The sequence below is a fragment of the Atta cephalotes genome (genome assembly GCF_000143395.1).
Source record: "Atta cephalotes unplaced genomic scaffold scaffold00050, whole genome shotgun sequence".
NCBI classification, from domain to species: domain Eukaryota; kingdom Metazoa; phylum Arthropoda; class Insecta; order Hymenoptera; family Formicidae; genus Atta; species Atta cephalotes.
In genome coordinates, this window is record NW_012130114.1 from 835,345 (window position 1) to 850,884 (window position 15,540).

General features: G+C 34.8%; 1 protein-coding gene across 1 annotated transcript in view; it reads left to right on the forward strand.

The window, feature by feature from the left end:
- The window catches only part of LOC105622945 (rho guanine nucleotide exchange factor 11), a 343,184-nt gene that overhangs the window by 126,729 nt on the left and 200,915 nt on the right, over nt 1-15,540 (forward strand). Inside the window, exon 13 of the mRNA XM_012204353.1 lies at nt 12,051-12,107. Coding sequence (XP_012059743.1) covers nt 12,051-12,107 — 57 coding nt within the window. The remainder of the gene's footprint in view (nt 1-12,050; nt 12,108-15,540) is intronic.

Below are 15,540 nucleotides of genomic sequence, written 5' to 3' on the forward strand. Positions count from 1 at the left end.
CGTACGTAGTACGTACGTAGTAGTAGTACGTACGTACGTACGTACGTAGTACGTACGTACGTACGTACGTACGTAGTACGTAGTAGTAGTAGTAGTAGAGAGAGAGAGAGAGAGATTTTGATCGTTCCCTGCTAGTTGCAATAAAAGTTGTTTGATTCTATGTATAGTTACCATTGATCAGCTTAACCGAGTTGATAGCCTCCAGCACACTCCGAGAGTCAAAGAAAATTATGATTTTAAGGTAATCCGCTCTAGTGCGAAGATAAGGGCTTGTAAAAGCCCAACTTCTGCTGTGAATACCGAAGAGTTCGAGGTTAATTTGTATTTAAAGCAGTGGCTAAGCTCTGGTTAATAGAATGCCGCATTTGCGCAGATGTCCTCCGAAATTCTAAATCCATCCGTATAGATTGTCAGAGCAGAATTGTCAAGATCCCGGAGGAGTGACTAAATTTCTGAATTCCGATTTCGCAATTAGAACTTTCTTCGGATTAGAATCTTTGTGGCATGTCACAAATTCTTTACGAATAGTCAAGATCGAATAGCGTTCAAAGGAATAGGATCTGTGTATATGCGCCAGTTCGTGTTTGTTAGTGATATATTGTAGAATTTAAAAGAAAGGGATTTTTTTAAGTATGAGTGTTCTTTGCTTACCAGTAAGCAATATTCTTCTCAAACACTTTATATCGTTAATGATCGAATAATTCTTTTTTGATGTGCACTTTAATAGAAATCTCTCACTCAAGAAATTAAATCTAAGTTTTAAAGGCAGTTCTCTTGCCTCACATAACATTATGTTAATTGAGATCGATTGTCCCAGTGCCTCTGATAGTTTTATAATATAACCTTTCCAATTGAAGGAATTACCATGTTGGAATTACCATGCCAAACAATAGAGCAGGCGTACTTTATGACACTTCTGAATATTAATCTGTAAATAGAGAGCAAACACTTAGGATTGGGAAGCCCCACCATACAGTCGTGAGCGAGGAAATAGTGTTGATAATCGCTCGTCCTCTTTGGACAAGATACTTGAAATGAAAATTACCTTTCGTTCTGCTATCCAAAATCACTCAGAAATCTGACTTGCTCTGTCCTTGATATGGCCTGTTGTCCCATGAGCGAAATTAGTAAGAAAGACTACAACATTATCCAGAATACTTTGCACCTTGGAGAGCTCTTTCAAGGGATTGCTACCTGCGACAAAGATGACTATATCATCTGCGTATTAAAGAAATTCAGCTTCTTTCACAACGCATTCCTTGATCCTGCTCAAGGACAGAATAAAGAGTAAGGGACTAAGAATCGAGTCCTGAGGAGTGCCTTTATACGCAAAATATTTGTCATTATCTCATCTTCTGATGAAGTGTATTTACTATCCTGGCGATAATCAAATTCTCCACAAATTTCCTGATTGGAGCAGGTGCTCCGGCGTTTTTAAGTTCGTTGATTACTGCTGAAGAGTGTATTTATTGTCAAACGCTCCAGTGATATTCAAAAAGGCAACAACTAGAAATTTCCCGCTGAAAGCAGCTCTAAGAATACAGTAAATATAACTAAACTGTCGTTGCATAACTGACTAGGGTGGAATCTCATCTGTTGTGAGGAAGAAGTGATTGCGATTCTACAATACCAACCAGAGTAGTCATCAGTACACTATTTTCTTAAGTAATTTTAAAATGCATGGAAGCAAGGAGATGGGCCTAACTCCCAAGTTCTCTTTGGGAATAAAGGTAACTAAGGATATTTTCCACTCTTCTGGAAATCCCTTAGCTATAAAACTGTTGAAAAGATTCACTAATAACTCTTTGTATTTATATGGCAAATATGCCAGCATATTATTATTGATTCTGTCCAGGCCGATTTCTTTTTTGCAGCGGAAATTACGAAATCTAAATATTTGACAGTGATTGGTGAATCGATTTCCTCAAAAACAGTACCTGAGTTGAGATCATCTTTCCTTTTCATTTCTTCTAAACTCGTTGAGTTATCTTGAAAACAGGAAGGCGGACTATCTCTCTTTAAAAGGATCAATTATATAATTTGGAAACGTCAAGTTGCATCGTTTAAAGGCTCTGATCAGTGACCAAATTTCTGAGAATTTTGGAATCAAAGAATCCAACAAATTTTCTCCATTCTTTCCTTTTTTCCCTGTAAAGAATCTTGGAGCATTTCGTCCTCGCCTTTTTAAAATTATAAAGGTTTTCAGTTGTAGGAATTTTTTACCAGATTCGGGAGGGCACCCCAGGTGCCCTTCTCTGTGCGCACTTCACACAGGAGAGCCATATTAGCGGTGGCTATGGCTCAAGTCAATGATTGCCAGAGTTAGGTGGGAGAAGCAACGTGGTCGCTGATCGTTAAGAATGTAGACTTAGTGATTCTCTACTCTGATGCTAGAATCAGTTTGCCGGTGTGATCCGTGTTTGAGCAGTCCCAGGGGGTGATGGGCATTGTAATCCCCAAGAAAAATGCAGTTAATTTTTGAGTTTCTGAACCTCATGAGATCTTCATAGAATTGAATAGGAATGTTGCAATTCGGATGACGATAGATGTTAATAATTGTGAATTTTTCGTTGTCAGAAGATACCTCCACACCAAGCATCTCCATCGAATCATCTTTCCAATTTGGTCAATAGGTCAATAGTGCTGAAAACGATTTATTATATTGTGTCTGCAGACTCCTCTCATATCTGGATTAGTTATGTCCGTTCTCACGACATAGAATCCGCGCAGAGAAAATATAGAGGATCGAGAGTGGAGCAATTCTTGGATGGAAATAATGTCATAATTCTTGCAGATTGATTGCAGCTGAGGTAATTTACTTTTAGTCCCGCAACAGTTCTATTGAACGATGCTGAATAAGCGAGGAATTCTTCTATTATTAATGAATTTTAGTGTTAATTTCTGAAATTCCAGGAGTTGTTAAGCCCAGCATCGTCGAATAGATTAATGAGGAAATTAAGATTGAGATTAGAATTTCTAATAAAGTTTACCCTTGATAGTATTGCGATTACTGAGTCAATAAGTGATAGCTGCTGATTATTGAACAGATTCTTGAAGCTGAATAAAAATGTTAATATCTATTCAAAAACGCTATTGACAGAGTAAAAGTTCTCATTCTTTGAGCAGAATTCTGTCCTCCGTAACCATCGGGTTCACAGAGAATTTCATTATATTGTTGCATGATTTTATTAGTGCTATTTTTAGAAGTTGTCCGCCTCGATGCCTTTATGACATCTCCACACGAGCATTACCGGAAGAGATTCCATATTGGCGATACTTGGTTTACAGAGGGAATGCGACGAAGATGCGCTTGCTGTTTCCGCAACTCGGGTAGTATGTTGTTCTAATATCCCCAGGATCTTCGGAATTCATGTTAGAGAATCTATTGAAAGTGATTATGTCACGGTGATTTCTGTAAGACGACTGCTGAAAATTATTACAGAAAAATTATTAAGAAAAATTACGAGGATTTATAGAGATGAAGGAACTAATTGAGTTACCGTTTGCAGCAATTATTCTTTTCGCTCGATGTGAAGTATGTTCTCGTATGCAGCAAGATTGATGACATCCTTGTGCTTCCGAATGACCGGACAAACGAAGTTCAACTTCTGTTCTCTACTGCAGTTGATGCATTTTGTAGGTAATAATTTGTGCTTGCAACAGATTTGTCACGCTCCTGTCCGCATCTCGGTTTTGCTTTTCCTATATGTTCCACTCTGTAGCACACGTAACAAATCCTGATCTTAGACACATACAGTTCAACGGCGTACTTAGCGTTAAATAAAATGATATCTTAGACAACGACGAACTGTCTTACGAACTTGATACAAAGAGTTCTTGAAGGGATATAAGTCCTTTCGTGATTTATAGTCATGCGTTGATTCAATCCCTGAATCTCTAAAATTTTAACAGGCGACCGAATATTATCCTTGAGGCATTCTAAGGAGAGTGATTGGTCTATACCTTTAACGATACTTGTTCTGAAAATGCGATACGATGGAATGAAGACCCTGATCTTGTATTTTTCAAAAGTGATATTGATAACTAAGCGGTTAGCGGCTTTCGCTGACCTAATCTTTACTACAGCCTTGCCACTGCCTAGTTGCTTGATGAATAAAATATTCGCGTTAGCTATCTCGGATACTATTTTGGATAAAACAGAAATGTATGATGGAAAATTTATCCGAATATAAACTGCATAGGGCGATTTATCCGTGTCGGAATAAAGATAATTAGATCTGCAATACAACCTGTTTGGGCTGAAGCCTGATGAATCCATCCACGTTATCAGAAATGGTGAGAGGACACATAACGGCGTCACTAGGTTGAATGGACGTCTTCACAACCTTCATTTTAACTTTATGCGAGTCTTTTTATTGCATGCCTTTTTTTCTGAAAACTTGAGTAAATTCTTGATCCGTTTCTATGGGGAGGGGTGTGCTACTGATTTCACTTATGGGCCACATGGTGTTAGCCGTTCAAACGAAGTTTCCGCCATTAAATTGAAAAGTGCGGCGGCGACAATATTGGAATCTAAATTTGTCGGTAAGACTTGTCCATTTACAAAATTGGAAGGCACCGAGGGACTGAGGAAAGAGGAGAGGACAGAGGAAAGCGGTCGACCGCCACGGCCATCGATCGAATCGTCCGACGCAACCTCCTCCGCTCGACCTCAGCCATAAGCATGAAAACCGCAAAAAGGAAAATCCAAGTAGATCCGCGCGTTATAAAAGCCCTTTTTAGATGGCCACGAAAACCAACAATAATAATCTCGAGAACCAACAATAATAAAGTCGAACACCCACGCGACACTCGATTCAATACCAAAATGTCCGATTCCCGTGAGCACCTACACGTGAACCGCAAGTCCTTTCGTGCTCCGCAAGTCCATGCAAGTCTCACGCAATCCTACGAATCTCACGATATTGTCACGATCGAAAACTGACCAAACTCGCACGTGTTCGCCGTCGCACATAATGTCTAGCGACGGCGAGCGCGCGCCCATTTTGTCGCGCTCTTGCATTTGGCGGTGGACTGGGCGAATTTGGCTATTTTCATAAATTAATAACCCGTTAACCATTGCAACAATCGTAAAATGATAGAGGACTTTTTTCTTCTCAGACCATTCTGCCCCTGTGCGAAAGACTTATCACTAATTTCCAAACACCCTGTATACACATACACACACACGCACGCACGCACGCACGCACGCACTTCAAACTATATAACCCAGCAAACGAGGATTGAAATAAATTGAAATGGATTCAGATTTTCAGAAATATTGATTCATGAATATATTCCATTTAAGAAATTGATGACTTTTACGTGATTTTCAAACAACTTTCCAAAATCAAATTAATAACACCATCTTATGTCCCCCTTTAAATCGGGTGCGTGCGTGCGTGCGTGCGCGCGCGCGCGTCACCAAATCCGGACAAATTTCAATTTAAATTTTCCGCTATATTGTGCCTCTGCCAGAAGTTGTTATTAGTGTTCCGAGAAAGTCTGAGGCTTCTAGAAAACAGTCATATTCTCGCTGGTCGCAATGTTGAAACCAAGTGCAGAGTATAATTGAAGAGCCGCGATCATCGAAGGTCTTTAGTGCTGGGTGCTCAGCAACGAAAATAATTCGGTTCTTTGGATCCTCCCAAGATCAACCGTTTATGACGTTGTGACAAAATATACAACTTTATAACAGTCCAACGAAGGTTTCAGTATGCCAGCGAGGAAGAGTCACTCGGAAGAACGCACCGCGAGGACCTCTTTCGTTGAAAGGGCTCAAGCGCTGATTTCGGATGACCCAATCATTGTGCGGGCAATTATTGCGCGTTTTGATGGATGTAGTGAAGGATGGAACTGTGGCGTCCGGAAGGTCATATGTTTTTCAGTAGAATGGTGCACCGATTCATACGAGTCATTTGATTCAAAATTGGCTCTCAGACAACGTCGATATGTTTTGATTCAAGTTTTGATTCAATTCTGTCCTCCCAACAGCCCAGATTTAAATCCCTTGGATTACTACGTACAATAGTTGAAAGAGTCACAAATAAGTCTCGACAGTGTGACGTTACGGACCGTTATTGATGAAGCATTCATCGATATGGATGGCGCTACATATATCGAATAATCGTATCGATATATCGAATAATTGTATTCTATAGGAATCCCTTAAGTGTTATGTAAAAGGATTTTTTGTAATATTTTTCATTAAAAATATTTTGTTTAAAGAAATTGTTCGATTTATCCGGATTTTGATGACGCACCTTGTATGTAGGAACAATAATGCTTCTTTCAGGCAATGTGTGTAAACAATAATAAATGATTATTGTTAATATAATACCGGATTGGACTTCAAAATTTGCTTGACAATTTAATTTGTGATATTATTCCAGTTTTAATTTAATTGCGTTTGTAAGCTCGAAAAACCAATTCGGCGCGCAATTTGAATAGCTACAAATATAGTATATATGCATGTACATATATAGTATATATTCACATTGAATTATTTTAAGCATTAAAAATCTAGCTTCGACATTATAGGCTTGAATATTCTTACTTACAATTGATATATATGAAGCTACCCAGCGCTCTTTGTACGGAATATTTTTCATCGCAATCTGTTTCAAACATCTGTTTCTTTTTCTTCATGCATATTCTTGGTGAGTTTTTGATTTACCAATGATGTCTGGATCGGCTTGCAGTTCTTCATATTGAACCTTTTTAGGATCTTCTCAATATAATCTCTTTGATCAAGAGTCATTCTGAAATCACGCTTAACATTTGCATTTAGGCTTCTGGATATTGGTCCTTGATTTCTTGTTCTGAATTTCTTCTCGAATTTCTTTATGCTGAATTCCTTGAGACTTCTATCATGGGAAAATAATAATAGGTCGTCCATATATGGTTATGTACATTGTGTTTTTATCCCCTTTCTTAAGTATATATAGACTTCTGTCACTTGTGAGCATACAAATCCTATCTTTTGCAGGATACTTCCAGTACGTGTTCCTTTGCTTTCTTGAGCCTATACATCTTGTCCTTGCTTGCTTTCTTTGTTATTTCTTTAGGGAGCTTCATACAGACTTCTTTTTCCAATTCGTCATTTAGAAAGGCTGTGCTTATGATATCCAATTAGTCTATGTCATAGTTTCTACTTGCTGCTATGACAAACAAACATCGTAAGGTAATGAACCTTATTACAGGGCAAAAAGTTTTATGATAGTGAAAGTTTCAACACTGTCTGCTCGTATTCTTTTACTACTAACCTTGCTTTGAACCATCGTGAACTTACTTGTGAATTCTCTTTTTAATTTTGATTTCAGAACCTTTTTATCAACCGGTCGATTGCATAACTCCCAGGTTTGATTCCTTATCAGTTTATTTCTTCTTGCATTGAATGCCATTCCTTATGGTAGTTTCATTAAGCTTCTTTTACAGTCGAAGGCTCGTCTTTCTCTGTATTATTTGTAGCTAAAAACATATAGTCCAGCCATTTACTTGCCTTTGATACACGACTTATGAGATTAATGGATTATGATACTAATACTGTACTAATGGATGTAATTGCTCTTCACTTCTCGATTGGATTCAGCATCACTTAATTTAATCGTTTCATCGCCGACTTCATTGCTCTATTGCTTCATTGGGAGCGGGGGGGGGGGGGGGGGGAGGTCTCATGTACTGCTTGGGTACTGCGTAGTCTTCAGAATCACTGTCGTCTTTCCTCATTGAATCTTCAGCATTGTTATTTTCGACATCGTGATTGCTATGACCTTGTTCTTCTTGGCTGTTCAAAGATGTGTGTACAATTGTTTTTCTTCAGTCTGCATATTCCGTTTATTATCGGTATAAGCTATTGTTTTTGTTGCGGCGTTTTCATCAAATATTACATCCTTACTTCTAAAAATCTTTTCGGTTCTTTCATCATATATGCGGTAACCTTTAGTGCTTCAGGTACCCCCCCATGAACACGCAAGACCTTGATTTCTCCCACTTATGACGTAGATCCTTAGGAACGTGCCAAAGCCCTGCAACATCTTTAAGTGAAATAGATTAGGCTTCTCATAATTGGTATGGCGTTCTGTCATAAAGTTTTCTTGACGGCGATTGACAATATCATCATACAATATCACGGTAATAGTATTATTCTGCCATTTTTCCTGTAATATGAAGATAATATGATCTCTATAAGATAGGAGACAAGAGGGGGAGGGAGAGGAGAAGAAATACTTGTACGTGCGCCTATCATTGTGTCACGCGTAGCAAATAGATCAAAACTGAGCGCTCGTGTCGGACGGTGCATTGCGCCGTCTTTGAGTACGCGATCCGGAATTCGCTCCCTATTTTTTTTTATAATTAAAAAAATTAGACTACGCATAGAATTTTGACAAAGGAAAAATTATCTTACAATTATGTCAGGAATACGTCATTTTAAAGACAAACATTTGTTCTGGAACACTCTGTATATTATAGTATATAAACAAGAATTATCCTACTAGCATAAATTAATTATTCTACAACTTACTATGTATTGTTAGCACATAGTACAGTCGTTTTTTTGCTACATCGTCAGAGCTTTTTATATAGCTTGGGTGTTCCATGAAGCAATGTGAATACTGATATTCCTTTCGATAGTAGCTAAACTCTAGTTTTTCTAAATAAATGACGAAAAAATTTTGATCTTTTCTTACTATTTATCAAACAATAGTCTCAGATGAAGGATGTCATTTTTTTACAACACAAACAAATACAGGACTCATTCAGCTAAGCTGATGAAGTTTTCTTCTCACGAAATCTATCTAATGAAAAACTAGTTAACTTTTGCCATTTATAAGAGAATATTTATCCAATATGCTTTCTGTTATTTATCTTTTACTGTAATCCTTTTAATAATTAATGTTTGTTATGTTAATAATTAATGTTTGTTTGTATTATATACAACTTTTAGAAGATTTTATTTACACACAGAAAACAACGACAGAAACAATAACAACAAAAGCAAAAACAACAAAAGTAGTAACATCAGAAAGCAATGAATCGATACAAAAGACATTATAAAAAACTTTCGTAGAAAGGATCAGCGGATTGTCTGAAATAAAAAATTAGTATTAATGCAGCCTCTCTTTTTATGGAAAACTGTGTGGAAAAATTATTAATGTGTATGAAAAACTATTAATAGGAAGTTTTTGTAATAACGTGAATCCAGATACGATGAACGCTAAAGTCTATTATTCTATCCTTTTCTTAATTACTATCCTTTTCTTAATTACTATCCTTTTCTTAATTAGTTGTTAAGAAGAAGAATCCGATCTTAGCGTTCACCGTATCTAGATAAACGGTATTGCAAAAACTCCCTAATGTTTTTCATGGTTTTCTCGGCAATTATGAAGAATAAAAATAAATTTATTGGGTTGAGGTTATGTTAACATAAAGAAATTTGAAAACAAATTGATAGTAAGATTAATTATAATAAATCAATTTATCGTACATACCATTTGTAAGTTATCGCTTAACTGTTTAATCAATTATCCGGTATTTCAAAAAGAGATTGAGATGGAACGTTTACGTATTCATACAATCGGTACATTATCGATTATTCTGCAGAAATGGTAGAAATTAACATAGATGCCATGACATTTTCTGATGGCCATTTTAATTCCTTTCGAGTGTCCTTATTTTTTTCGTGTTACCGAAAATCACGATACTAGTTTCATTTCTCTGGCCCCCTGCTTATCTTTCTACTCGATTTGTGATACGTTAACTATTTCTCTTTGTAACTTAAAAGCTAAGCTTCGGACAAATCTTTGTCAAACGAAAAATTGTCTTAGAATATAGCCAGGAATATGTTTTTTTAAGAATAAAAGATTATTTTAAACCACTCTATATGCCAAGGTCATTGGAGATGGGTCCGTTGTTTTCAGTATTTACCTTATTTTTACCTGATCCAGCATCGGACCTGGCCAGATAGCTAGTCAGCGATCGCCGAGAGCCCAATAAACAAGGCCAATGACAAAAAAAAAATCAGTCACGAAATTATCCAATGACTTTGAGCTCTAGGAGGGAGACTTGCATAAAGAAATTATAAAAAATCCCAAGATTATCCCGGTAACACAAAAAAATTGATGTATTTGCTTTTTAATCAATATATTATAATATGAAATTTTATACAATAAAATAAAATGAAATTTTATACAAATTGGAATTACTGCATTAAAAGTAAAACATGCATATATGTGTATTTTGTACGCGTTATAATGTGGTCTATGACTCAAAATTGATGTGGTCTATATCTCAAAAACAAATTGAGATCTCTATTGGATCAAAATATTTTAACTCCATTATTATTGAGAAAAACCTATTCGATGATATCGAAAAGGGTCATAATGAAATAGCAGAAACTAGTAAAAAATTAAAAAAAAATTGTAGTTTAATGTTATCATAAAATCTAATTATAAGTTTAATTTTAATTCATTCTGATATAATATTATGAAATTATAATAGATATGACTGGTTTTGATATTATGTATAATTTATACATATGTAGAGAGTACATAAGTACATAATATAAAGATTTGTTTATAATAATTAAAGTATTCATACACACGTCTATTTTATTTTTATTTCAACTTTACTGAGTTCTTAAACATTATTCACTGCACATTATATTAATAGATGCCTGAAATATAAGTTGTAAGAAACATTACGCACTGTTTACTTTTGATTACAACCTTTATATTACTAATAGAGTAATTATACGTATAAATCATTAAATTTGATTAAATATTACCGGTACAAATAGTATGTAATTACATATAATTTTATATAGGAAGGGGGTGCGTGACATTTTGTCGCCGAGAGTCGAAAGATGAACCAGTCCGACACTGACCTGATCCATATGCTCGTAAAAGATTATCCCATTTTTTTATAAACATAATTTTAAAATTCTAAAATTCTTATATATTAACAATTATAAAAAAGATTCTGCCAACTCATATGGAAAATGTGGCTTTAGTCAAATTGACTGAAATTGTGACTTACTTTCTGTAAATTATGAGTAAGCCGCGGAAGTTCGGGCACGATCATGGAGCACGCGGAGAGTCACTGCGTTCTTTGTTTATATTGGCTGCATTCAACAGAAAAAGTAGCTTTGCAACTATTGTACGATTCTTTAATGTAATTAGTTTATACATTACAGGTTCAATAAGGAAGAGCAAGACCAATCAAAGAATTTTACAACAGTTAACAGCAAAGCAGCTTTTTCTATTGAACGCAGCCATTGAGTAGGCCGTGCGCCAGCAGCAATGTTGTTATTCCATTTCAATAAGCACTCGACTCATTTGCTTGCGTTCTTTGATTGTGCTCGAACTTCTATGCCTTAAAATTATGGGATGTTTATCAAAAGCTTTGTGAGACGAAAAATGAACAAATTTTGCTAAAACATCATTCGAAAGTTGTTATTTTAGGTCTTTGGACTGCAAATTATCTTTATCTCTAGCCATTTTTTTTTTTATAACTGCGCCTCAATATCTTTATGCATAGAATAATATAATGAAATAAAGAAAATACATAGTTATTTAAAAAAATTTTAAATAATTTGCAAGTATACAAATTGCATATTTCTTTAAAAGCAATTACGTGTTTTCTTTACATCAATTCATTTCAATTAATTCATTTCATTATTCTGTGCAGAAGAATTATTAAGAGAAGAATTATTAATTAGTATGCAATTATACAATTACCTAAAAAAGAAACAATTTTTTGATACATAGAGACATTTTTCAATCTGATAAAACTCAAAGCAACTTTCGAATGTTGTTATAATAAAATCTGTCTATTTTTTATGTTTTTGCCTACGGAAACTTTTGATCTGCATTTCATAATTCATAGAATATCAATTTCATTCAATTTTATTAAAGTCACTTTTCCATATAATTTGCGATTCTTTCTGTAAAAAAAATTGTTATAATAAAATTTATGCATTATAAGTCAAATAATTTAAATTTTTATTTTATATTTGCGGACATTGATAAAACTGTTATTTTATGTTGCAGTTGACAAAATAAAGAAAAGTGAAGAAGATTCCGGTGTACTAACGGATGGAGAAAATGGTAAAAGTATTTCTCTTCTGTTTTTGTCACGTTTCCATCATTTTATTTTTTTAAAAGTTTATGAAGTTTTGTAAAAATTAAATAAACAATATCCAAATATTTTGCAACATAATATTTTATGATTTTTTTGAAACAGAACATAATAAATAAATTTAAATATATTGCGTTGATCAATCAAAATATATCGAATTTTAAAAATAAAAAATCTATTACATAAAAAATTTGTATCAAGTAACTCTAACAATGTTTTTTTTCTTATACATTCTTGGTTATAAAAAATAATGCCACAAATTAAATTGCCTTATCATCATGTTAGATTTTAAAGTTATTTTGAAATTTATAATGAAATTTATAATGAAAAATCGGAGATTCGTAAGAAAAGAATAATACTGTCCAACTATCATTTTGTTAAATGTGAATGTGAATCATTTTTGATGGATTTTTGTCTGCTAAACATGAATCCATTGACAATTGATTATCATAAAATTTGAGAAGAATTTCAAAAAAGAAATAAAAAAAATGATTATTTTTAAAACGTATTACCAGGTGTATAAGCTTAAACCCGCTGTTTTTTAGTCAGAAAAACACATTTTTTTTCCTAGGAAGCAAAAACAAATTTATTCAAAGTATTTGCCCTCGCTAACTATACATTTTTCCCATCTTTCGGGCAATTTGTGTATACGCCAAAACAATTCCTCATCTTTCGAGGCAAACCACTCATTAAGCCATTTTCGGACGTCTTCGTAAGAATCGAAGTGCCGCTCAGCGAGCGCGTGGCCCATCGACGAAAACAGGTGATAGTCAGAAGGTGCCAAGTCTGGTGAGTAAGCGGGATGGGGGTAGCACTTCCCAGTTGAGTGTCTCCAAGTAGTTTTGGATCATTGTTGACGTGTGCGATGGTGCGTTGTCATGGAGGAAAATCAGCTTGTCATGTCTTTTCCGATAATGCGGCCTTTTTTCACGCAGATCACGGTGCAATTTGATCAGTTGTTGGTGATAGTCGTGAGCATTAACAGTTTCACTAGGTTTTAACAGCTCGTAGTAGATGACACCCTTCTGATCCCATCAAACGCACAGCATCGTCTTCCGTCCAAAGCGATTTGGTCTTGAGGAAGTTGTTGAGGATTGGGCGGGATCAACCCAAGATTTCTTACGTTTAGAATTCTGAAAATAGATTCACTTTTCATCGCCTGTCACAATCCAATGCAGGAACAACTTTCTTTTTTGTCTGGCAAGCAGAATTTGGCATGTGTTTCGGCGTCGCTCCATCTGCCTATCGTTCAGTTCATGCGGCACTCATTTTCCGATCTTTTGAACCTTCCCCATGTAGCCGCATGGAAATGACTGCTTGAGAAACACTCAATTGTTCGGTAAACATTTTTTGCGATTGGGTATTGTCCTCGTCCAAAAGAGCCTGCAATTGACAATCCTTACCTTCCTGGGCCGATTTTCACTCTTCTTGTCACTCAGATCAAAATTGTCGTCATTGAACCGGCGAAACCAATCTCTGCACGTTGTTTCCGATAAAGCGTTGTCGTCATAGGTCTCCACAAGCATTCGATGCGATTCGGCAGTCGATTTCTTCAAATTGAAACAGAGAAGCAAAATTCCCGCATATGCTTCTTTTTTTAGCAAAAAACTAGACATTACAAAAGAAAAAAATGTATGTTGTTATATGAAATTGCTGATGATGTGTACTGGTTAATGTTGACAGATGTCAAACACATAAAAAAAAGTGTGTTGTGTGCCCAGGGTAGCTTTGTCATTAATGCCACCTATGAGCAAACAGCGGATTTAAGCTTACATCTGGTGGCAACTAATTTTTTTGCTTAATTTTAATTAATGCCACATGAAATTATCAATTTTTAGCTTTAAAATGCATTTTGATTCATTTTGATATGATTTTTTGTTTCCAATATAACATATAACAATGAATATATAGTTTCTCAGAATTACATTATCCAATAAAATTTAATCTTTATTTATCATATGAATATGAATAAGTAATTTAAGTAATTTTCGTTGGACTTTGCATGTTGAACACAAATTTGTTGACAAAATTTGATTCATTACAATTCATTTGATTCATTACAATTTAGACAAAAATGTCAAAGGAACCAAAACATGGACACTCATTTTTATTCACCTTCTTATGACACAAATAGAAGTTAAAGTGAAATTAAGGATTAAAATAAGTGTTAAATGACTTCGTTGAGTTGAATATAGATATACATATATGTGTATCTATATATTACATATATAAGCTACATATATATAGATGTATATTTTTATCTTACCGATTTTCTTTTTCAAAGTTATAGGATATTCCAAGGGTCTCAAATTTAAAATGATTTTTTTATTATGTACGGCACAATCACATCATTACTTATATGAATTAGGCCTGTCCAAAACTCGGCTCGCGAACTAAGGCACTTCCATCTTTTCACTTCGATAGAGTGAGATAGAGAGCAAATAAATAAGATAGACTAGTTTAATGAAATCCAGATATCGAAGTCCAAGAATCGATGATTATCAGTTTATCCTTGCGCACAGTTCCAAGACACGTCGAGAAGCCATTGTGGCATACTATTGTGACTGCGAATCTGACCCGTGCACTGTTGCTGTAGTCATATTATGATCTTCATATGATACCTTGCATATGAGTACAGCCATAGTTGTATCATTCCAAATGAAGATTTGGAAATGCTCATATTGTCCATCGTACTTGATACAATTAATAAATGACTAAACTGATACTTTCTTAAAATAAGACATCAGTCGATGAACATATGTACATAATAATATATAAATATACCCTATAACTTTAAAATTGATATAAAGTAAAAATATATAAGGTAACTGAGCTCAACATGGGCCTCTTAATCTTTGATAATTTTTTTAATTTTTTGCTGATGTCTCTAAATTGAAAACATAGGCCGACAAATTTTTTTTTGGGAGGGGTCTTGTGCTTTGAACTTTGAAAGATAGATTCCATAGAATTTGATACGCTGAAAACGACTACGTTATTCGTTTTTTCCATCACTCTTCATTTTTTAAAAAATCGCAAAAACAGTTTTTTTCCAGAATTAACTTTTTTATTAATTTTTTCCGGCTAAACAAAAAATGATATCGAGATCTGTTTAGCGGTATTTAACTTAGAAATATTCCAACAATAAAAATATTTAAAAATATCTTTTCGATGCTTATAAAAATGTTTTATGCAAACCGCAAACAAAAAATTTGAATTTAAAGCGCTAAACCCGCGCGTCACTTACAGTGCATGATTGATATCCTTTCGATATCCTCTCGAATCTGACACAGCCATCGAATACAGGAGCATGTTATGTAATTTTTTTTTATCACTGATTTCAAATCTGAAGGTGTACAACTTTGCTTCCGCCGTTTTCTTATAGATGGCTTTAGCAGTAAGTGA